At 42.0% G+C, this 23,947-nt stretch overlaps 1 protein-coding gene across 2 annotated transcripts in view; it reads left to right on the forward strand.

The window, feature by feature from the left end:
- Positions 1-23,947, forward strand: part of CPNE4 (copine 4) — a 577,328-nt gene that overhangs the window by 544,492 nt on the left and 8,889 nt on the right. For both annotated transcript variants that reach the window (XM_060011465.1, XM_060011466.1), the window contains exons 11-14: positions 8,047-8,180; positions 15,499-15,553; positions 18,562-18,613; positions 21,186-21,319. In XM_060011465.1, coding sequence (XP_059867448.1) covers positions 8,047-8,180; positions 15,499-15,553; positions 18,562-18,613; positions 21,186-21,319 — 375 coding nt within the window. The remainder of the gene's footprint in view (positions 1-8,046; positions 8,181-15,498; positions 15,554-18,561; positions 18,614-21,185; positions 21,320-23,947) is intronic.

Consider the following 23,947-nt stretch of genomic DNA (forward strand, 5'->3'; position numbering starts at 1 on the left):
GGTGAACACAGTGGGTGTGACTACTCGTTCAAGAAGGCCGACAGTGAAGGGAAGGCAAGAGGTGGAAAGGAGAGTGGCAACCTGAGGATGAGAAGAGGGGAGTTTTAGGCTATGAAATAAGCAGAGAAGGCCCCAGGGAGGGAAGGACATAAAGGATGCTAAAAAAAGCCCCAGTCGATGATTCTTCCTCTTTTTTTGTCACATGGACCATTTGAAATCTGATACAAGATCTATATCCTCTCACTGGAAAGTGCACACACCCAATTCTGCACACCATTTCAGGATGTCAAGGGCACCCCCGAGGACAACCTTTGTTCCTTGTGTGAATCTTTGAGTCGTAAGGACTCCGGAGCAACAGTCGTGTTGTGGTCTTGGAGGACCTGAGCAGAGGTGAAGCAGAGACTCGAGGGAGAGAGATTGGGTTCTATGTGTTTGGCACATGGCACAGCAGCTAAAAGGAAAACCAGATACCAGAACTTCATATACAAAATACACAACTACAGACAGCATAGATGAGGCCGACTCCATAAGATATTTGAAGAGAAAATGATAGAAGAATTCAATGTTTCTTTTGAAAGTTATTGCCTTTCCAGATGCAAAAAAATGTTCATTGTAAAATGAATTTTCACAGAAACAGGTTGTAAGCAACACAAATGTCCAACAATAAGGTAATAGCTATATAAATCGCAGTTTCTCATTTAGGTGGACTATGATAAAGCCATTTTAAGTGGTAATTATAATGATTGGTAATAACATGAGAATATGTTTATGTCATAGTGTTAAGTGAAGAAAAAAAGAACATAAAGCAAAGCTACCCTATGATTACAACTATGTTAAATGTTTATATATAATTATATTGTATGTTTTACATATAAATTTTAAAAATATTTTGGATATATATATTGTATATAACTAAAAAGAAAAAATATGACTTACCAGACTAGTAGAATCCTGAGTGGTCATTTTTTTCTTATTATATTCAGTTGGCCCTTTTTATTATTTGTAATTTTTTTAAAATTAAAGAGGGTATTGGGCTTCCCTGGTGGCGCAGTGGTTGGGAATCCGCCTGCCAATGCGGGGGACACGGGTTCAAGCCCTGGTCCGGGAAGATCCCACATGCTGCGGAGCAACTGGGCCCGTGCGCCACAACTACTGAGTCTATACTCTAGAGCCCGCAAGTCACAGCTGCTGAGCCTGGGTGCCACAACTGCTGAAGCCCGCGTGCCTGGAGCCCGTGCTCTGCAGCAAGAGAGGCCACCGCAATGAGAAGCCCGCGCACCACAAGGAAGAGTAGCCCCTGCTCGCGGCAACTAGAGAAAGCCCACGCGCAGCAACAAAGACTAAACACAGCCAAAAATAAATAAATAAATAAATAACTTAAAAAAAATTAAAGAGGGTATTGCTTTCCTTTATCTCTGATTGTATAGTCTACATTTTAATAATATAATATGATATAATATAATAAGCTGAATGTGGCTTCTCCCAGATTAACCTTGAAGCCTAAGAAAAGAGCACCTCTTAAAGGTCCTCTCATGTCATCTTTTCTGACCCTAACACACTTGAGACATCCTATGCCCAAGCTGTGTCTCAGTTTAAGTTTTAAATCCTGATTTTATATCCCAGACTAAACACTGACGGATTCTGGTGTAGAACCCTGAGAAATGAGGATGAGTCCTGGGATGAAGAGGAGAGTGCTTTGCACTTTCCAGGAAATGAACCAAGCGACCTCTGGGGTTTTTCCCATCTGGCCTAGGTTCTTATTTCTTTGCCTGCTATAGGGTTTTGAGGAAACAGAAAAGCACAATAATTAAACCTATTATTTAAGAAATAGTCCAGACTAAAGAGTATCTCCACCTATGTCTTGTTTTATAGGTCCAAATTGTATACAAATCTAAAAAACAAACAAAAAACGCTGCCCTATAGCAGGTGATATCACAAAGGTTGCAGAGAGATTGGGCAGCTAACCAGAGATGGGTTCACAGAAGCTTTCCCCAGAAAACATCTGGGAGGTTCTCAAAGGGCGCATTTTTTCACCGGCAGGGAAAGGATATGAGGCCTGGGCTCGTTTCAGGTAAGAAGCTAAAAATGTCCAAGGAAGGATACTCATCTTTAGCATCCAGCCTTTTCTGGAAGCAGTTCCCCACACTAGGGACTTGGCAGCATGGAGGAAGCAAGCATTTTGCTTTCTTACTTTACAAAGTTTTGCAAAACTGCTCATGGCTCTGCTTAATGAAGAGCGAGACCTCCTGGGCAGAAGGGGAAACAAAGGAGGCCTGTTCCTGGGCTGCCCGCTGGGAAGATGGGAGCGCACATCGGAACTGCAGGCTTTCCTGAATGCTTCATAGCAGAAGATGAAAACGGCAGCTCTGCAAGCCCGCCACATTAAGGAAGCCAGGAGCCGGGAGCCTCCTCCGCAAACTGGCATTTTTCGGTCATTTTCTTGCTTTTATTTCTCAACTTAATCCCATCTTTCACAGCCTCCCTGTTGCTTTTTAAAATAAACCTAACCTTTCTCTCTGTTCTCTTTGCACTCATGCTAACTTAAAGAGCGCAGAGAATTCTTGGTAGAAGGCCACCTCCTGAAGACAGAGATTTTATCTCCAGCCTCATCAAGGAGACCAGAAACCATCAGTTGCCAGGAAAGAAAAAAAGTCTTTTAGCTGCCTTGTACCTGAGACTGTCCATTTACTGTCTAGTCAAATGATAAAATATTTTTATGAGCAGTGGGAATTACAGAAAGTAGTAGGTGATAAAGGTCATTGGTTTATTTCCTTTTTCATCAGGTAATTTTTAAGTTCACACCCTTCCCCAAAGTTACATCAGCATCTTCTGAGCTGGAATAGCCTCTGAGGTTGTCACAAACATGGGGGCCATCTCCATGGGAAGAGTGGAAACCCTAGAGGCCTGCCTGCAGAAAAAAAGCAGTTTCCATTGGGCGTGTTTGTATGTCCCTACAGGACCACCAGGAACAGGCAGCACAATACCGCCTTCTAACCTTGAACTTCAGGTTGTCCCACTACATAATCTCCTCCATCCCCAAGGAGATCTGGCCGCTCCCTTTCCCTAACTGGCATCCAACTTCACAATCAGTCACCGAATCCTATTTGTTTTCTATGCTTAATATCTTCAATCACAATCCTCTTCTCACCACCATCTCTGCCCCACCCTAGTTTGTTAAGCGTAAGGGAATTATTCCAAGCCTGAGGATGAAGAGTTGATAGAAATGAAAAGATATACCAGCACTGGGACCAGAGTGAAGAAAGAGAGGCACCTAGGATGCAAAATTTAAGGAGGCATCACTCTCAGATCAGGCAAGTGTAGGGTCAGCTCAGATGAGTGCCTTCCTGAGCTTACGCCCTAGTCACCTCTCTTACTTTACCCTAATCCCAGCCCTATGATTTTTTTTAAATTTTAGTATAGATTGTTGCCAAAATCTGTTAAGCTCATCCAGATGTTACATCCACTTCTCCCCATACCACAGGTACTCATCCAGGTGATACACCTGGGCTCAGATGCTGCCACTTGGTGCCTGCATGCTTGGAGTATCTTGCCTATGCCTGGGAAGATAAGATGTTCAATTATGTTGCTTGAGTTGCCATTTTTCTTTATGGAGGTTTTTCCCTCTGTTCTTTATATTATCTGATTTCATTCTCTGGTTTTACATCAAGACACCAGCATATTTTTTGCCATCACAGGATACCCTTGACAATCAGGTAATCAACACATGGTACAGGTTGCCAGTTGCAGTGTTAAGAAACACTGGTAGATTGGGATGCTCCATGAAGAGGGGAATCATAAACACAAGTGAGGGGAGCCACAGGTACTCATTATTAATAATAAAATATTAAACCTGCCAGTGATTTGCAATACTTGCAATGATATTAATAAATCAGAACAGAATCAAGTTTGTCTCCATAATAACATCCTTGCATCCTCTAGAATTTTCTACAGCTCTAAAGTGCTTTCCTCAGTGGAAGAGAAAGAGGTGGCTTTACTTCTAGCCTTCCCAGCACTATTTTTACCTTCTAAACGCTATGTACACAGGTGAGGTGCCATGATCTCTTAAGTGTGTCTCATCAGAACAAAAAGGCAGAGAATGGTGGGTGTGTGTTGGAGCTTAGTACATCCAAGAGTCCCTGAGATGTTTGATTTCTCCAAACACTGTCTCTCAGGTACCTCTCGAGTGTCCTCCTTGGAGAAGTTTTCCAGGGATTGTCTGCATGTATCTGGACCTCTGTCTGGTTGGGGCCCCATGGGTGAGACCTGGAATGCTTTACACCTCCTTCTCGTTCACAAAATGCATGTAGGCTCCCCAACACCACTCCTGCCGCCTCAACTAGCTTTTCACCACAGTTCATGTTGTCTTCCTCACTTTTCTTCAGTGGCTTGGCTTTCACTTTCAGGATGAAATCTATCTCAGAAGATACTGGATTTCACTGGTCCTTTTAGGTCACCCGCAGTCGTCCTCAGTAACCCATTCTCCCACTGTTTCAGTTTTTTTTTCTTTTTAAATGTTTTTTTTCTTTTAATGTTTTTAGTGAAGTGTAGTTGATTTGCAATGTTGTATTAATTTTTGCTGCATAACAAAGTGATTCAGTTATACATATACATATTTTCTTTTTCACATTTTTTTCCATTATGGTTTACCGTAGGATATTGAATATAGTTCCCTGTGCTCTACAGTAGGACTTTGTTGTTTATCCATTCTGGTTTTTTTTATTTTATTGAAGTATACTTGATTATACTGTATGATATCACTTATATGTGGAATCTAAAATACAATGCAAATCAACATATCTGCAAAACAAAAACACTCACAGACATAGGTGGGGGGGTAAGGCAGGGGAGGAATGGGAGTCTGGGATTAGCAGAGGCAAACTATTATTATATATAGAATGGATAAATAACAAGGTCCTACTGTATAACACAGAGAACTATATTTTCAATATCCTGTGACAAACCATAATGGAAAATATATGAAAAAATATATATATGTATAACTGAGTCACTTTGCTGTACAGAAGAGATTAACTCCCACTGTTCTTCATACACACACACGCGCACAAACACACATATACACACACTTTAGTTGCTGTTTTCCTACCTTTTGCAGTTGCTTTGGTCATAAAGTGTTGTTCATTTAAGGTATTTCTTCTCTCCTAAATTACTGTAGTTGCCTCCTGGTTAATATCCCTACCTCCAGGCCAAATCTCCTCATCCTTCATAAGAATAAAACATGCCTACGAGATGTCTGGACATCCCAGTCACAGACTTACTCATTCTCTTGGGTATATAATGATATGATGAAGGAGCAGAGTCTTTGGAACCATATAGACTTGGGTTTAAACCCAGCTCCATCCCCTATGACTTTGTGACCTTCATCACCTTTGAGCATCAGATTCATCAATAAAAAGGAATAATAATCTCTACCTCCCAGAGTTTTTATGAGAATGAAATAACACAATGCCTGTAAAGCTGCCAGTGCAGGTGTCTGACACATAGTAGGGTTTCAACAGAGGTTACCCCTCCCTTCTTCCCTTTTTTGTCCAAAGTAAGGGCATCTAAGCATTGGGGGAATACTCATATGACCTTTTTTGAAACACTTAGTATTATATTAGCGTTTTATCAGTTTGTACTCCCTTATTGAAAACATCTGGAGGTTCTGAAAATAGAATTTGAATCCTGCTTAAATTTATTTTCAACATAGTCCTGTGGAGGGGTGAGGAAGAAAAGGGGAAAATTCAGTGATGAAAGAATAACTTTACAAAGGAACAAAAGAGAGGTTGTTAGTGAATTACTGTTAGTCAATGCTTTTTCTCTTCCAGTTACTTTGATCTGATTGCAGGCTTACAATATAAGATGAGGTGACATTTTTTTCCATCAATGTTACTGAGTCTGGTCTTTCAGAAGCAGACACAGAGCACGTAGCCCCTTTCCTCTGTCCTTCCAGAACTAGCATCCCACCTTAAATCCAATGAGATATTCCAGTGGTTTGTTATAATGGAATTTTGTCAAATGTTATGCAAATAGCATTTGTCATTCACAAGATCATAAGAGAAAATAGAGCCTTTCTATCATCAGTCAGCCAGTGAATGGATTCTATTGAGCTGGGTGCACCATGAACATTCCTTTCTTTCCCTACAACTCCTTTCATTTTAATCCCTCTCTCCCCACTCTCCACCTCCAAGATTAAGCATTTCTTTGGAGAGGTGTTTGCTAGGTTAACTTTCATTGAATTGGTGATGATATTAGAAATCAGAAGAAATACACCTTCCCGTTTTAGCACCACCCCCAGGTTAAAGAATTTTGTTGTTGTTGTTGTTAAGAAGTGTCCTGTGTGGGACTTCCCTGGTTGTCCAGTGGTTAAGAATCCACCTTCCAATGCAGGGGATACAGGTTCCATCCCTGATGGGGAACTAAGATCCCACATCCCTCGGGGCAACCAAGCCTGCACACCACAACTACTAGCTCATGCGCTCTGGAGCCCACACGCCACAACTAGAGAGAAGCCTGCGCACTGCAACGAAGACCCAACACAGCCATAATTTTTTAAAAAATTGTCCTGTGAGTCAACTTTTATTTAGATAATGATGATGTAGGGGGTCAGAAAAAACTTAAGTTCAAAGATAATGCCCACTAGGTGGCCAGACAGAGGTTTCTTTTCTCTACTTGCCACTGACAATGCTGTAGACTTCAGGCGTCTTCTCTGTTGTGGGTGGGTTTTTACATGAATGAGCCTTACACAGAGCTGCTTCTGGCAGAAATTTTATTATAACCACTTCAGCATCTCTCTCTGCAACTGGTCACTCATGAAAATAGTGGCTTTGTTATACAGACCACATCTTTAACACAGAATTTAGTTTTGAGGGAGTTTAGCTAGGTCTCAGAGATGGAATCGTCCTCCCCGGAGAGCACTAAGGACTCTTCTTAGTGAATTACAATATTCCACCCTTACCCTTGCTGCCTGGTGATGTCGTGGATCAGATGCTGGGTTTTCTAACCTGGACGTCAATCTCAAGTTCTGTTTTGGACAAGGAGAAAAGAGGGCATAGGGGAGAGGGAGGTTGAAGACTATAGAAATGGCCTCAACCAAATTAGTAACTAGTTTTTTTTTACTGAAGTATAGTTGATTCACAATGTTGTGTAATTTCTGCTGTACAGCAAAGTGACTCAGTTATACATATATATACACATTATTTTTATATATTCTTTTCCATTATGATTTATCACAAGATATTGAATATAGTTCCCTGTGCTATACAGTAGGACCTTGTTGTTGATCTATCCTATATATAATAGTTTACATCTGCTAAACCCAAACTCCCACTCCATCCCTCCCCAACACCCCTTCACCCTTGGCAACCACAGGTCTGTTCTCTATGTCTGTGAGTCTGTTTCATAGATAAGTTCATTTGTGTCATATTTTAGATTCCACATGTAAGTGATATCCTATGGTATTTGTTTTTCTCTTTCTGACTTACTTCATTTAGTATGATCATCTCTAGTTGCATCCATGTTGCTGCAAATGGCATTATTTCATTTCTTTTTATGGCTGAATAGTATTCCATTGTATATATGTACCACATCTTCTTTATCCATTCATCTGCGGATGGACATTTAGGTTGTTTCCACGTCTTGGCTATGATGAATAGTGCTTCTATGAACATAGGGGTGCATGTATCTTTTTAGAATAGAGTTTGTCTGGATATATGTCCAGGAGTGGGACTGCTAGGTCATATGGTAATTCAATTTTGAGTTTTTTGAGGAACCTCCATACTGTTTTCCATACTGGCTGCACCAATTTACATTCCCACCAACAGTGCAGGAGGGTTCCCTTTTCTCCACATCCTCTCCATTATTTGAATAACTAGTTTTTAAAGCTGATGAATTTCTTCTCTAACTCTGCTTATTGGCAGGTGTGTAACATACTGCTTCCCCCCACACACACACACACCCCGGCTGTGTCTCTCTCAGGGCTAATCACAGTTCCTATGAAATATGTTCATTTTAAATCAAATCCACCCATTTGCCTATCTTCTCTTCCAGGTAGCTATAGATTTCACGGCTTCGAATGGGGACCCCAGGAACAGCTGTTCCCTGCACTACATCCACCCCTACCAGCCCAATGAGTACCTGAAGGCCTTGGTAGCTGTGGGGGAGATTTGCCAAGACTATGACAGGTATGAGACTCCCCATCTCTGTGGGTTCCTGTGACCCTTGCCTGACCCTGGGCCAAAGAATGGAAATGAAGTTATGCTGAGGCTCATGAGAGGACAGAATAAAGCTTTGTCCCAAATGTGTTATCCTCTCCACACCTAGAGAAACTGAGTTCATGCCAAGCCTACACTGACCACCAAAACAATCCTTTCTTAGCTTTCTTCTCTTACTTGGCTGGCAGGACCACTGGATAGCGATTTTGGTTTCCCTTTTGTAGTTTCAGTATGTTCCTTGCTACTCAAAGTTTGGTGCATGGACCAGCAGCATAACGTCACCTAGGAACTTCATCAAGTCCCACTTGAGAATTTGAATCAGCATCTGCATTGTGACAAGATTTCCAGATGATTCGTGTGCACTTTGGAGTTTGAGAAGCACTGGTTTATTAGACACTATTCTATCTGATCCTCACATTAAACATTCTGTCATGGGTGTTGTTTAACAGAAGAGGAAAACTGTGCAGGGAGGTGAAGTGATCTGTGCTCTGCTCCACACCCAGGGGCAGGATTTAAACCCAGATCCAGCTCATTCCACAGTGTAAGCTCGTAATAGTGGGGTTTCATGGACCTCAAAAGCTGTTGGTAACTTTAACAGAAGGTGTGTGTGTGCCCACGACAGTGTGTGTATGTGTTTGTAAGTCTGTATAGAAAACACGATTTTGAGATTAGATCAGTATTACATTTATTTTTACTTGATAATGAATATTGACCTTGCCCACCAAGAGAATTCCCTGTAAGAAGTGATTTACATAAATTACATTGAACTGAATTTATTCTGCCTTCCAGTATTTCCAGATTGAGGTGAAGTTGTTCACATGTTTGATCAAGAAGGCTCTTTGACGTAGAACCAGTGTAAATATAAATATGGGTAAATCTCAGTTGACAGCCTGGTATGATTGTAATATAGGACTAGTTAGTAATGAGCAGCAACTAATTGACCTATTAAACCAGAAAAATAAAGAAAGTGACTCTGTCCTCCGGTTTCAGGGAGATTTCATGGAATAGCCTGATTTCTGTTCTTTCTAGTCTCATAATTGGTTATAAACCATGATAACCTGATACTCAGGCACCACAGGAAGTGACACAACCTAGTGACCAGAAAGTGCAGAGAAACCAAAAGGACAGGTAATAGGAAAGCTTCCAGCAGTGGACTTCCCACTGGCGAGTCTCTGGATTCATACTGTTCATCACCAATAACTCAGATGGGTGTGTGGCCAGTTGGGGATGAATGAACAGGTACAGTCAAATCAGACAGCTCTAAACACAAGGCCCCTGCTAACACTTCCTCTTTTCCACATTTGGAACAGAGGGCAATAATAACATTTTTAATTACCTTGTTGAAATGATACTTGTACTTAACCTTGAAATATTGTCTGTGAAGACAACTTGAATCTCAGCTCTGATTTCTTTAGACCCCAATTCGGGGAGGTTCTTAGAGGGGCTCGTGTCATATGGAGACTTCTACCAAGGAGGGAAAAGATGGACATATTGCATCCCCAAAACAACAAAACAGTAATTCTCTCCTTTCTCTCTCTCTCCCTCTCACATACACTCTCTCACACACACACACACACATACACACACAAGTGTGTCCATATGAGAGAAGAAGGAAGAGAGGGAACATCTTCTGGATTCTTAAGAACTTTTAAATGTTGAAATTCTCATAAAAGAGGTAAAGTAGGTAAAAGCACTTAATACAACACAATAGCTGCTTAGTAATAAAGTTGACTCTGCAAGGCACAAGGCAGTGTAATAATGAATTCCAAAGAGGAGATTTGGTGAGCTGGCCAGAAATTAAGATGCTGACACCCAGAGCCCTTGCTGCGGTTCTGCAGCAGATTTACTGGACAAGCTGCAGAACTTCTGTTTCCTGATTACCTTGCATGAAAGATGCAGATACAACAGTCAGAGGGACCTGCACATCTTTTAGAGCTGTTATCCCTTTATAACGTGAGCCAGACAAAGCCTGGGGAGGATTTTGTATTCCCTCAAAAATACAGATTCATTCTAAAAGTAAGAGATGACACTTTTGGTGTTACATGAAGAATCATCGCAAGTGATTCTTTTAAAAATTTAAAAATAAAATACCAAAGTTGTCAGCCCCAACTGGCCAAGAAAAACAGTTTCTTCAGCTCAGTGGAGCTTTTATATTTTTCATATAAAAAAGGCACCTCAGCATTGAAATGGGCACACTAATGGCTTCTTGAAAACTGACAAGGTTCCACCGCTTCTCCTCTGTGTGGGTGGAAAGACAATAGACAGGAAGTCAGGACATTTCAAGTTGGGGTTTTGGAATTAATTTATTCTTGCATCAAAGTCAGTGAGGTTGTTGCTCAAAAAGAAACACTTCAATAAAAACTGACAGAAGGCGCCGTTCCCCCTCCTGCAGCCACACGGAGATTTTTAATCCCCAAGAGGCTTGGAAATTCCTCCCAGCCTCTGACAGCCAAGGGTTTTCTTCCTGCCTTGTACAGTCACTGTTCACAGGTCATGATGAGCTGATCCGTGAAGCTGAACAGCTTGAGAGCCGCGTGAAGCTCGGAGTTCTCAGGGTGGCCTTGAGGGGAGACCAGACTCAGGTCCTGAGCCTGGAAGGCAGCCCTGCCAGCCCATTTTCTATGCACCTCTGAGAGAGAGACCCCTGCCCTCTCTCCCCTCCAGCTCCCCAAGAGCGTTCGCTCACAAACGAACTCATCTGTTCCCGGTTCGTTGTAGCCCTTCCCCAGCTCCTACGAACAACCTGGTCTCTTTAGGCTGCTCAAGACCAAGATGGTATCCATTCCTTGGGCTCAGCAGAGATGTGAGTCTCTGACCACGTGCCATGTCCCTCATAGAAAGACTGGTCTAGCTGCTACCAAGAGAGTATAAATACAGTACATTGCTCACAAATACAGACTGACGTTTAATAGGCTTGGCCACCCCAGAATAAGGCAGGGGTACTGGAAACCACTGAGGCAGGCGTCTCCTCTGAGGTGTGCTCAGAGCAGTGCAGAGGCAAGGTTAGAACTGACACAGGCATGTTTGAGTGCAGAAGGTTGGGTTAGAAGTCGGAAGGCAGGGTCACATCACAGCGCTACCTTTTCCACTCTGCCAACACCAATCCATTGTTCTCAACCTTGGCTCCACATTGGAACCACTCAGGAAGCCTTAAAACAAGCTGGTACCTGGGCCCTACCCCCAGACACCCTGATTTAATTAGTCTGGTGCACATCCTGAGGATCAGGATTTTTAATTCCAATGGGCATCCAGGATTGAGACCCAGAGTTAAATTGGGAGAGATAGGTGAGATGGAGCAGCTGAGGTCCTACTGGGTGCCAGGCCCCTCACGCAGTGCTGTAAAGGCACAGAGAGATTAATAAGCATGGTTTCCCCTCAAGTCGGTCACAGTCTCATGGGAGAGAAAGGCACATAAATGAATCACAGCCCTACATGGCCTATGTAAGGATGGGGACGCATGAGGAAGGAAGGATTAACTCTATCCTTTGTGAGAAGAGAGATTGACAGTCGAGGAGGGCCTCCTGGGGGTGGTGAGTTCTGCTAATTCTGTTATTTGCTGTTATTAGCACATTATTCTGAATCATTAGACCAGACCAACCTCCTATGGAGGGCAGAGTCAACAGGGTCCTGGTGACAGGGGGGCCTGGGTTCAGATCCCAGCTCGGCTCTCTTTATTCTCCTGATGTTATACTGGGCCTTGTTTCCTTGACTGCAAATGAAAGATTTATCTAACTTCCCCTGCAGAGTGGTTGTAAGGATTAGATACAAAAGTTTTGCCTTTTGTACATACTTGATAAGTGATAGAGGCTATTTTCTTTAATACTCTTACACAAAAGGGAAAAGGACTATAGTGTCAGACTTAAAAGTCATTTTGGACTAATGACCTTTAAAATTTTTTGGCTCACATACTCGTAAAAAGAGTGTTAAAACATATAGCCCTCACACACTTTTGCATTGAAATCTAACATTTTCCATCAAGAGTTTAAATAGTGACAAAGAATGAAAATTCTAGTGTAATGTAAATATGGACATTTAAAAATAAAACTCTTACCTAACTCTTGCAAATGCATCCAGCAGAATCTAAATGCCATAGCTATTTGATACCTACCATCGTCCATTTAAAAAATGCGCGAACAATTTCATCAGTTTGAGCTGAGAATTTTGTTTCTTCTTTTTCATGAGCTCATATTTACATTCCCTTCCCCCATAGAACTTCATTCCAATGTATCTTTAAAAATTTGGTTTGAAATTCCTTTATTGATCACTGTATCACACATGTCTTTAACTAAAATATGAATATAAATTTTTAAGTTTCCAATCTCTAAAATTTACTGTAATGAAAAGATTCAAAGTATTTAAAAATATCTTCTGGTTTTGTTCTTATTATAATCCTTATTAGTGTGTAATTGATCATAAATATTTGTGAAAGTTCAACACCTGATTATTGCCTATAAAAAATAGAAATGAAAAAATCTTAGTGAAACAGATAGTAGGTTATTTTCCCAATTAGCTTACATATCTGTGGATGACTGCTACCTATGACCAGAATGGGAAAATCTAGCATCAATACTAATCCAATTTTTTGTTTTTATCAATGTAAATACTAAGAAAGCTTGTTTTTATAAGTCCGTGGTAATGGAAAGAGTTTGCCTACGAGTATTATGTAATTCTTTCAATTCTAAATTTTATATCAAAAAATTACATATCTATCATCAAAAGGTATTTTTAATGATCTACCACCTGACATCAGCACTTCCTACAATTTTTGTAAAGCAAAAATGAGCAAAACTATCTGACTTACAAAAGGATTTGTTTGCTAGTGAGTCGTTCACATCAGGAAGTGTCTCTTTATTTTCTGCTGTGGAGCTTTTACACTCGGGAGCAACTCACCATGGTGGCTGAGATTCCTAGTGGGTGAGCAGAGGTTAATTGGGAGAGGGGAGGTGTGAATCAGGAGCAGGTATTTCCATCAGAGATGTTCCCAGAAGATGAATTTCAGTAAAGAATACATGGGGAGGTAGAGGAACTGAATACTGATTTCCCTTAAAAACAAAGAAGCCATGCTCTCATATCCCTCGAAGGGCTTTGCATGTCCATGTACCCTAGCTTTAAGACCACTGCTTTAGAGAACAGCCTTCATTAAATGTCTAGTTGTTCTGAAATGCTATTTTGCTCTGAGTTCATCTCCATTTCCTTATGGACACAGTCATTTGTCTTTTCTTTTATTAATCTCTTGCTTTAGCCCACTTTTCCTTACCAGGGAGGGTAAAAATGCATCTTCCATCTGCAGGTCATCTGATCAAGTTCTTTCCCTAAGAAGTTCAAGACGTCAAGCTCACTGCCACTGAAGACCCTGGGCTCTTAGATAGTATTTTATACTATTTTATTCCAATAGTAAGAAATACTGCCTTCAGCAATGTGGTGATCTGCCCTGAATTTTCCAGGTTGGAAGTTTCTACCAATCAAGTCCTCAATAATTGCTAAATGACCCCTTTACTCAGTGCTGCTGAATCCTATCTTAAGTTCCCTGATGTGTTGGCATGCTGATGCTTGCTTGTGTGCTCAGCTTGCCTTCCCTTGCCTCTTGCATAATAAGACTCCTCTCTTCCTAGTTCTATTTCTAATCAGGGAAAATGAATGCTTAAATCTATTGTGCTTAGGCTTGAATTTTTTTCTTTAGTATGTTTATTAGAGTCTTTGTGACTTCAGAGAACTGAGACCATCCTGATTCATTAATTATTCCCCTTGTAGGTGAGGCATTTTCCCTACCTCCGTACTCTTGAAACTCGGTTATATAACAGTGCATCATGCTCAGCAAGCTTAAATCCACAAGGGTGGCTTGAAGGGTTAAAAGGAATATCATTACATCTGGAACACTGGTTTTGTGATTAGAAACGGGTGGACTATTAAATCTCACCCCTCCTAAACTTATCAAAGAAATTAAAAAATGTGGAGCCTTCTAGGTTTCTCTGTTTTGACTTCTGAGCCATCCGAGTTGGAAGAAGCAGGACCCATCCTCCACCCAGAACAGTTTTCTTCCAGACTTAACTAGAAAGTACCTCTAAAATCTCCCTTGCTGATTCCTCCCCACATCTGCTCACCCTTGTCTTGGCTAAGAAGGAATTTCTGAGACAAAGTATTTCAATATTTCCAAGGACCAGAAGTATTTTTTTCTCAGAGCTGTGGTTAATCCTTTATAAGATTTTATGATTTTCTATTTATCATCATTAATACCTTTTCTAATACCTGATAGGTGCAATGCCCCACGAAGCCCATATCTACACAATAGATAGGGAAAGAAGGAACTGGTGATTTTCTGGCAAATTTAGAGGTTGATTTCAGAGAATTCTGGTTTCCCTGTATCTCCCAACCCCTGTCCCAAATTTGGTCAAATGGGCTATATTTTGGTGAAGTTCTATCAAAGCCATCATTGGCTACTGATGACCTCTAAATCAGTTAGATAGTGATGGGTGACGGTCTGGCTTTGATCCTTTGACTTCTCAGCTTGGGACTCCCCTTTTGCATCCAGAGACATTCTGGGACAGTGAGCCCTTATCTGAATTTCCTTTTCTCCTTGGCTGGCTCTGCAAGAACTGCGAAATGTTCCAAGAACAAATCTCAGTTGTGTTTTTAATGGGAGAGAAAGTAAAAGGTAGATAGCCTGAGGGGGGCATGCCTTCTTCCAAGAGCAATACTCCAGAGCCCCACTGCAACAATCCCCTGACAGCACAAATTTTGCTTAAGAAGAGTCTTATTTGTGATCTGGTCAGGAGGCCCAGTTATGGGAAGTGCAAGAGGAAATCGCATTTAATGCTGTACATAATCAGTAAGTCATGATGGTATAATAGAAAAGGCATGGGCTTTGGAATCACACAGTGCTCACTGCTAAACACCTTAGGTCATTTTCTTAGCCTTTCTGAGACTCAGTTTATTCATCAGTAAAACAAGAATAATAAGTAGGTGGACCTTCAAACATTGTGTGAAAATTAACTAAGTATGTACATGGCCTAGCATCATATCTGGCATATTGTAGTGCCAATCAATGTTTATTCTTCTCCTGCCCATCGTCTCACCTATAGTAAAGGAAAGCAGTAAAGTGATGAACTTTGGGGATTGTTTCTTGATTTTAGTTGCTCACACTATTGCTATCCCCTGTTACCACAGGTAATCAAGAAGCATGGGTAGTCAGTATTTGGCATTGTGACCTATTCTTGCAAAGTAATGCAAGTTCGTGTTTTTCTTCCTCATTAAATGGACAAATGTAGCGACTTCTTTTTTTTAATTTCAGTGACAAAATGTTCCCAGCCTTTGGGTTCGGTGCCAGGATACCCCCAGAGTACACGGTGAGTGAGTGTTTTGCTATAAACAAAGGATGAGTTGGGTTTCCCTCACAGGAGTCTCACTCTTTCGACCTTTGATATAATTATGTAAGGGCCCAAAGAAGCAGAAGTGGTCTTCAGAACCAGTGAGATTAGCTCCTCGGAGCCTCTGTTTTGATGACAGCCAATCTCCTGGTATTCTGGATTGGGCTTCTCGGAGTCATTTCCAAATGAAGTGTTCCATTGTTTAGCTTCTTACAGACATAGGCAGAGACTGTGAAAACACTCGGAAGTTGATCTCCAGTGGCTCAGAACCCATGTATTCAGATCTCCCCTGGAGAAAGACCCTATTGACCATGTTGACAGTGAAAGTCCATGACAGTGAGGTCTACAGACTCCCTCATCCCAAGTCCCTAAGCACCAGTCTTTTGTGGGAGACACAGAAAAATCCTGAAGAAAGCGCTGCTCGGGCTCAGAGACTCTGGAGTTGAAAGGCTCGTGTAAAGACACTGGAATCCTATTTGGTCTCGATGCCAATTTCTCACAAAGAAGGCAGAGACTGTACGTGGAGAGATTTGTGCTGCAGTGGAACTGAGGCATTCTCCTGTGGTATACCAGATGGCCCTGTGGGATACTCTCCACAGGGGACTCAGCCTCCCAGGTGGGAGAACCTTGGAGAGGAACAAGGCTCCTACTGCGGCCTCAGGAAGCCTCTGAGGTCCCAGCTAAGTGCAAGCAATACCGCCCAGTCATCAATTTCTCTTTTACTGACCTTGTCTGAGCTGAACAGCAGGAGGCAGATGCCAACTTTTGCTTCTACCCCAGAGCCGTCAGACCAAGGGCCTTCAGTGAAAGAGGGAGTTCACCTCCCTTTTCCTGCTGGAGTGAGAGATGACGGAGTAGCCTGTCTCCCTGACCTGTCTTCCTCCTTGTTTGCTTTGTAGCCCACACTGGCCTTCCTGCTGACCATGCTACAGAATTCTAGAAACATTTGTCAGAAATCAATACATGGTGGGGGAAGAATATAGAACAAGAGTTGTTGACTGGTGGCCTGTAGACATTAGGCCATATTCTATTTGACACACAGTTTTTTTTAAGAATTAGACAATTTCATATAAAATGTCAGATTTCTGGCTTCTCTGGAAAAACTGAAAGGCCTGATAACACTAAAATTCAAAGATTACACATAAAAGTATTAGCCAGAGCTCAGGAGATGCAGTCCCCTTCAGACGGGGTATCAGTTCCTGAATGTGGGCAGGTGGGTGCCCACCTTCCTCACAGAGGTGCTGAGCCTCGAGCCTGGAATGCACCTGGACAACCACCAGTCCAGCTGCCCTGAGATGTTTGAGTGTCCTCCTCACATCACCCCAGACAGCCTTCCGGTCTCAGCTTGACCCAGCTGGGCTGAGGACAAAGGTGTGCAGCATACCTGGCTCCAGGCCTTTCTGTCCTCATCCCTGACATCTGCCTGGTCGCCCTCCTGAAGCAACTTCTTCTTCGTGCTGTTTGCTAAAGTCCTGATCCCCTGGCTCCACTCTGACTGGCAGCTAACTTATTCCTGCTGCCCTAACAGGCACCCCTTACGTATTCTCACTCTGCTCCCCCAAAGCCATTCAGATACCCTTTTCCATGCCTCATCTCCCCTCTGCCCCAGACAGGCCCTGATGGTCTCAGCAGCTCAGGTGCCCCCCAGAGTGTTTACAAAGTTACCATGACTTACTTCTTGAGGATAAAATCTCAGTTTGCATTGAAACTGAGCCACAAGTACCTCCGCCTTAGTTTGTGCTCTCCTGGGACCTTGCGACAGGGATTTAAGTAGGGAGGCAAGTAGTTTATTTGAGAGGTGGAGGAAACCTCAGTAGAGAGTGGGGAAATGGGGAGAAATCAACATAGGGTTTACTAACAAGCCATTACCAGCATGGACAGCCAGAGCTGAATCCCGGGAGACAATGCAGAGTGCACACAGACCCCAAGGGGTAAGAGACCTGGGATATTGACACACCACCTCCCATCGGCCCATGATGAAGAGCTACTCCCCGGGGACATTACTCCCAGGGGACATTAATTCCCCACCATTTTTAGCCTGTCACTTGGGCAGGCAAAGCAGGCTCTGGAAGCCCAAGAAAAACTTAAGGTAAATAAAGCAGGCGGGATGATTGGCAGTCGGCTGAGTTGCCTGGAAAAGTCAAGGGCAAGGGAGTGTGAGCGAGGCACCAACAGCATCAGCTCTGACCCCCGCTGAGAAAAGAGGGGTCTTTTAACACAATGACCTATTTTCTAGGCCCCAGAGAGTCAGTCCTGTGGGAAATAGCCTTTGAAATAGAAGTCTCAGTAAAATTCCAAGTGACCCAATAAAAATGTATAGATGCCAGGACACCCCTCTTATTTTATCAGATTTTAGAAAGAAAAAAGTAAACCACATATTATTTGACCTGGTACATATGTCCTGCCAGGTAGAGGAATTTGTGTTGGAATTATTTCTTTATTACTTTTCCAAAAGCAAGAGTCTATTTTTACCTGTATGTATGTGAAAATCCTCCTACCTGGCAGCTCTGTATATTATGTTAGAATGAGTCTTAAATGTCAACAGCTTTGCTGGAGCCTTTGTAACCATGGCCATGTCAAGCAGACAGCTTAGGTTATTGAGTTATCATTTTTTAATCACTGGCTCCAAATAGAACTCAACCAAATCTAAGCCTCTGGGCTGTGGACACTTCTATCCAGAAGCTATTTGGAGTTACATTTTTATGAAATATTTTCTTGGATTTTTTTTTTCGTATGCCTTATTCTCCCCCTCCTGCCAGCATTTATCTGATTCTAGAAAATCTCCCTGTCACCTCAACTCCACAGGGAGCTTAGAATCCACCCTCCATCTCAGAGTGATTGTGTAAAGGCTTAAAATGGTTCCTGCTGCTTGACACATAATGAATGTAATGAGCATCTGTTGGCAAACTCTAAGCCCCAGTGCCTCCTTACTGGATTAATGTTGTCATTCTCCTTTCTTCCTTTTGTAAATTTTAATTGGTGTCCAGGTATCTCACGACTTCGCAATCAACTTTAATGAAGACAACCCAGAATGTGCAGGTAAATCACAACGTGAAAGGAAGTCAGTGTTTCACAGCCCTTCCCTTCGTACTTTTCCCATTTTAGTTTCTCTCTCCTGATGCAGTATGTCAGTGATGATTGTCCACAGAGGAGAAGTAGGCTCCCTGGACCCAAATAAACACGCTACTCTGAAGGCCATAACAGAGCAGAGACGTAAGAGCTGGAAAAGACAGAATGCAGAAGAGGTCTTGAGCTTAGAGCAAGAATATTGATTCCAATTCTGGATTCTTCTGGCCAAAAACACCCAAAAAACAAAAAAAAAAAAATTGAGGGAAGGGTCACGTGATGGGCAGTGATGAGGTACCCCTCCTTCTGCTTTCCAAACTGTCATCAAGTATTTATTTTGCACAACTTCCTCTCTGTGAAGTAATAAGGAAAGGGGGAAGCGTGGAGATCATGTGACACGTTCATGTTGGCAAAGGATATGCCCTCAGCAACTTCAAACAAGTCACTTCATGGTTTTGTGCCAGAAAGAGCCTTCTCAAAGGCTTTGGTCTGTATTATGTTATTTCCAGCTAGAAATTTCCCAAGACATTCCACAAAATAATGACGATGACTATGATGATAAATTGTATCCTAGAATCATTTCTCCTGATTTCTAAATAATAAATAGAGCCAAGTACACCTGTTGCTATGAAAATGGTAAGACATTTTTGCAGTGGGCTGGTGGAAATGTCTGTGTCTCTCCTCCTTCCTATAGAGGAGGAAGAGGCTGAACAGGATTAATTCAGATCCTGTGGGGGTGTAGAACATCCCGCAGTTTCTTTCACATATTTGGCACTAACTGTCCAAGAACATGATATCAATATCCCCGGGTCTGCACGCAACAACCTATGAGACCAGATCTCCATTCTGCCCTTATTCCCTCTCATCATCCCTCACGCCAAGTTTATTACAGTTTAGGCTTCCCTCATCTCAAACCATTCCCTCTCTTCAACTGTAAGAATGGTTTTCCATCAAAGCAGAATGAAGGACATATCCAGTGTTAACCCATTTCACATCTTAGAATTCACCTGCCTGGTATTTTTGGAAGAGAACTCAGACTTGCTTATCTTAGGCAAAACCTCAAAAACCAAAACAGATAAAGAGCTTCTGTTCAGCATCACTTAACTTCAAAACCAGGCTATGTAATGATTTGGCACCTGTCTTTAGAATGGCAGACTTTGGGGCAGGACAAAGAGAATGAAGCATTTTCAGTCATTTTCATACACATTTTGTTACATGCATGTGTATGAAGGCAGAACAGAGCACAACTTGCTCATCCAAGATGCCCAAAATCTGGTTGGCAGGATGTGGAGGGAAAAAATTCACAGGAGGGGCTTTGTGGGTCTCTCTGGCTTAAAACAGGACCAGTGTGCTGTTTCAGGGTAGAAAGGGGTGCAGGAGGATGAGATGAAACAGGGGAAGAGAGAGGTAACACAGGCACAGACACAGAGAGGACCATTTGAACAAAAATCATAGATAATGGGACTGTCTCTGTGGGATCGTGGTTAGAACATTCAGTGTGCAGCCAAGACTTACGCTGGGAGGAGCTACACTAGCAGGGCTGCCTCTTCCAGCAGAGCCCACCCATCATGATCTCTTGGATGGAAGCCCCCCTTAAATGAGGGGTGCCCATGGTGATGGACGTCACTCACCTGTACTACAGTGCCCAGCAGATGACTGTGACTGTCATCTTGCTCATTCATCACACATTTGGGGAGCAGCTGCCATGTGCCCGACCTGCCTCGAGCTCATGAGAAAGAAAGTCACAATTCCTACCCACAAGGACTTTAACATTTGGAGAGACGGTTGTGGGTACACATCCTCACATAGGTGGCCCGGGGTGGTTATACTAGAGTCAACAGGATGGTGTGAAAATGAGAGGGATGTTAAAGCTGTGAGCATGGCCCTTAGAGCCAGACACACCTGGGTGTGAATCCTGAGTCTGCAACAAACCTCTCTGAGCCTCAGTTTCTTACCTGTAAAATGGGTACAATGTTGGCTTCATTACAATAGGAGGATCTAATGAAATCTATTGTGTAAGGTGAGACATAAGGGAGACATTGGTGGAAATGATCGCTTTTGACTTGAACCTTTAAAGAGAATGGTTTCAGACCAAAATGATTTCTCTCTGAATTTTAAGTTGTAGGGTTGCAAAATATTCCCAATATGAATTACTTATTTTTGAAAGTGTAGAAAAAGATTTGGGAATACATAGGTTTGTAACTGAGATTTTTTTAATGGGTATAGAATATTCTCTTTGTCATAAAAAGCTTGTTTGTATTCTGTAGCAAACACAATCATTCATTAATAAATTCTTCCCAAGTCAATTTCAAAAAAAAAATAAGTAAAATGAATAAAGAAAATTATTTTAGTGGGAGTGGAGGCAGAGATACCAGCCCAGATGTGGTATTTTCTTTTTTATCTTAAGAACATAGATGTGCTATTGATAAGGACTATTTGGGGGAAGTTAATGCTTCATTTGTGTGTGTGTGTGTGTGTGTGTGTTTGATTATAAATATATTCAGGGGGACTATTTAGCTATTGATCTTTGCCAATTCCACCTCAGGGATTCAAGGAGTTGTGGAAGCCTACCAGAGCTGCCTTCCCAAACTCCAGCTCTATGGCCCCACCAACATCGCTCCCATCATCCAGAAGGTCGCCAAGTCAGCATCAGAGGAGACCAACACTAAGGAGGCATCGGTAAGGAGAGAGGTGGTCTACCTGCTAATGGGCATTTACCCATCCTCACCTGGATACTGGCCATAGCACCCATCCCAATCTGACAATAAATTTGCATTTCTACCTGTGTGAGTTTGAAGAAGTGACTTAACCTTCCCCCTGTCCTCAGTCTCCTCACCTGAAAAATAGGGATAATCATGCCTATCTCTGCTGGATTAACATGAGGCTTAGAGATGACATAACTCAAATGTCTGCAATGTTACCTGAACACAGAAGGCCTTCAACAGGGAAAGCCACTATATTCACTGGAGTGTAGGTCATCCTCATAAAACTCATACTCACCTTCAGTTCCTAGGAAGGAAAAAAACTGTCCAAAATTAAGCTTGCTTTCCAGTGTACCCAGACTACAGATGGAAGTGAAGTAAAACAATGGGTTATTCTTCCGCCTGGTAGTCAAGTGAAGTAACACACAACATCACAGTGAAGGTTTATTTCAGGTCCTATTAGTGGTTTTCTAAGAAAAATGCAAACCAAGGTTACAAGGCCAAATAGAGTTTGTTTTTTTCCCCTAATATATTAGACTTAAATATATTGCTGTAATAGCTTTTCTATGCATCATTTTTCAATACCGTCATTATGTCCTATGTCCTTTTTTAGCTGTATGGCATTTTCTCAGATTTAGCAGAATATTGCTAATGTCTGAAATTTTCTCTGTGATTTTATCCTGGGTTCGAAGACACTGAATTTGCATGAAGAATATGATATGCTGCTCCCTTACCTTCTTGTGTGAGCTCATCTGACCCCCTTGCCCTGTGCCTGTGTTCTCAGCTTCTCTTGTGTTAGGATGGCCTGGACCACACTCCCGTCTCATGGCGACCTCTGCTCTGTGCACTGCAGCACACACCTCCCAACTATTAGGGACACTGACCTCATACTTATATTCCCTTTCTCACCTCATCACCTATTTTTCCCTTTCTACTGAAGACTCATTCCTATTAGCAAATAAAGCATGTTACAATATCTCTTGTTTAGGTTCAAAACTCTCTCTCGACACTTTACCCTTTAGGTACTGTCCCTCATTTTACTCTCTTTTACAGCAAAATTCATTGAAAGAACTGCCCATATTCACTGCCTCCATCTCTCCTCCCATTGACCCTTCCACCTGTACCACCCAAACTTTGCTCCCCAACACCCCTGTGAAGACCATGTTTGTCAAAGTCAATAGCATCTCCATCTTGCCAAACCCACAGAGGACTTGAAGCAAATCTGAATCCTCTCAGATGCAAGATTTAGGCATAAGGTTGGACAGGATCAGTATTTAATTTTATTTTTTTTAATCACCAAGACTTTAAATTCAAATACTTCAAATAATACCTTGCTCAGAAACCAAACACATAAAATAGATTTTAAGAAAACAGACTATTTTTTCTAAATATGGGCTGAAGGATGGGGTCCAAACTTGTCTATTCTCCTTGACCCCCTTTATCCCCAAGAGCATCCAAGGCATCCCTAGGGCTCCCCGGAGCCCAGTTTGAACCATCTCAGCCTCCCTGGGGTACCAGGACTCACAGGAGTAAAGAGAATCTGACATAGGTCTGAGTTCTGGACTAATACAAACCAGCATGAGGTTTTGGCTATTACTCAGTCCTCCAGGGACAGATGTGTCTGCTCTGAAAGGACAGGTCAGGAAACAGTACTGGAAGCGTCTAATCCACATCTCCCCAAATAACTCACTCCTATAGGCCAGCAACACTGATGCTTTCCCCCAGAGGTTTCCATTATCTTTTGAACAGTGTGTGGTCTAGGGCCCCTTGTTATCACTGATTGCTAAGGGTCCTAACCTTGAACCTTGTAGGCAAGTGGTGCCAGGAAGTCTGTGGCTGTAGGATTTTCTCCTCAGTTTTGTGGAACTCTTCTAGAAAGAAAAAAATGTCCTCTCCTTATGTAAGCAGGACCTCAAGTACATTCAAAGACTATAATATTTCACCCATGAGCACTTTCCTAGCCTGACTTTGGAAGCAAATGTTACTGCGACCTTTATTGGAAATTTCCATCAGAGTTTTGATCCAACAGTCTGCAGCCTATTACCTTTAGCTAGATTAAACCTGGAAGGATCAGGTTCTAGAATCTTGACAGTCTCTTCAGACCAGAGCTTCTTAACCATTTTTGTTCCATGGACACCATTAGCAGCTGGTGAAGCCCATGGACCCCTCCTCAGAAGGGCCTTTAAATGCACAAAATAAAACATATGTTATAAAATAAACCAATTATATTGAAATGCAGTTAGCAAAATATCTTTAAATGTTACATAGAAGCATCATAAATATAGTAATAAAATTAAATTATGAGAATTTGCGGCTGGCCTAATAATTCTGTAATTTCTAAGTAGTGTTGAAAGTAGATGACACGTTGAGATATTTGCAAACACTGTAAGATAACAGGAACGTATTCTGTGATTTCTATTAGTGACTCAGTCACAAGTACAGTTAAAACTAATTTTATTCGTTAATTATATTTAGAATTGAAAAAAATGGTAAGTTTTAGTTAGAGGTTAGTGAAAATAAAACTTTAATTTACCCCAGTTGCACAGACTGCCTGAATTCTTTCAACTCAACAGTCCACAAGTCTAGGTTAAGAACCCCTGCTCTA

Source organism: Delphinus delphis, chromosome 4, assembly GCF_949987515.2.
Source record: "Delphinus delphis chromosome 4, mDelDel1.2, whole genome shotgun sequence".
Classification (NCBI taxonomy): Eukaryota; Metazoa; Chordata; class Mammalia; order Artiodactyla; family Delphinidae; genus Delphinus; species Delphinus delphis.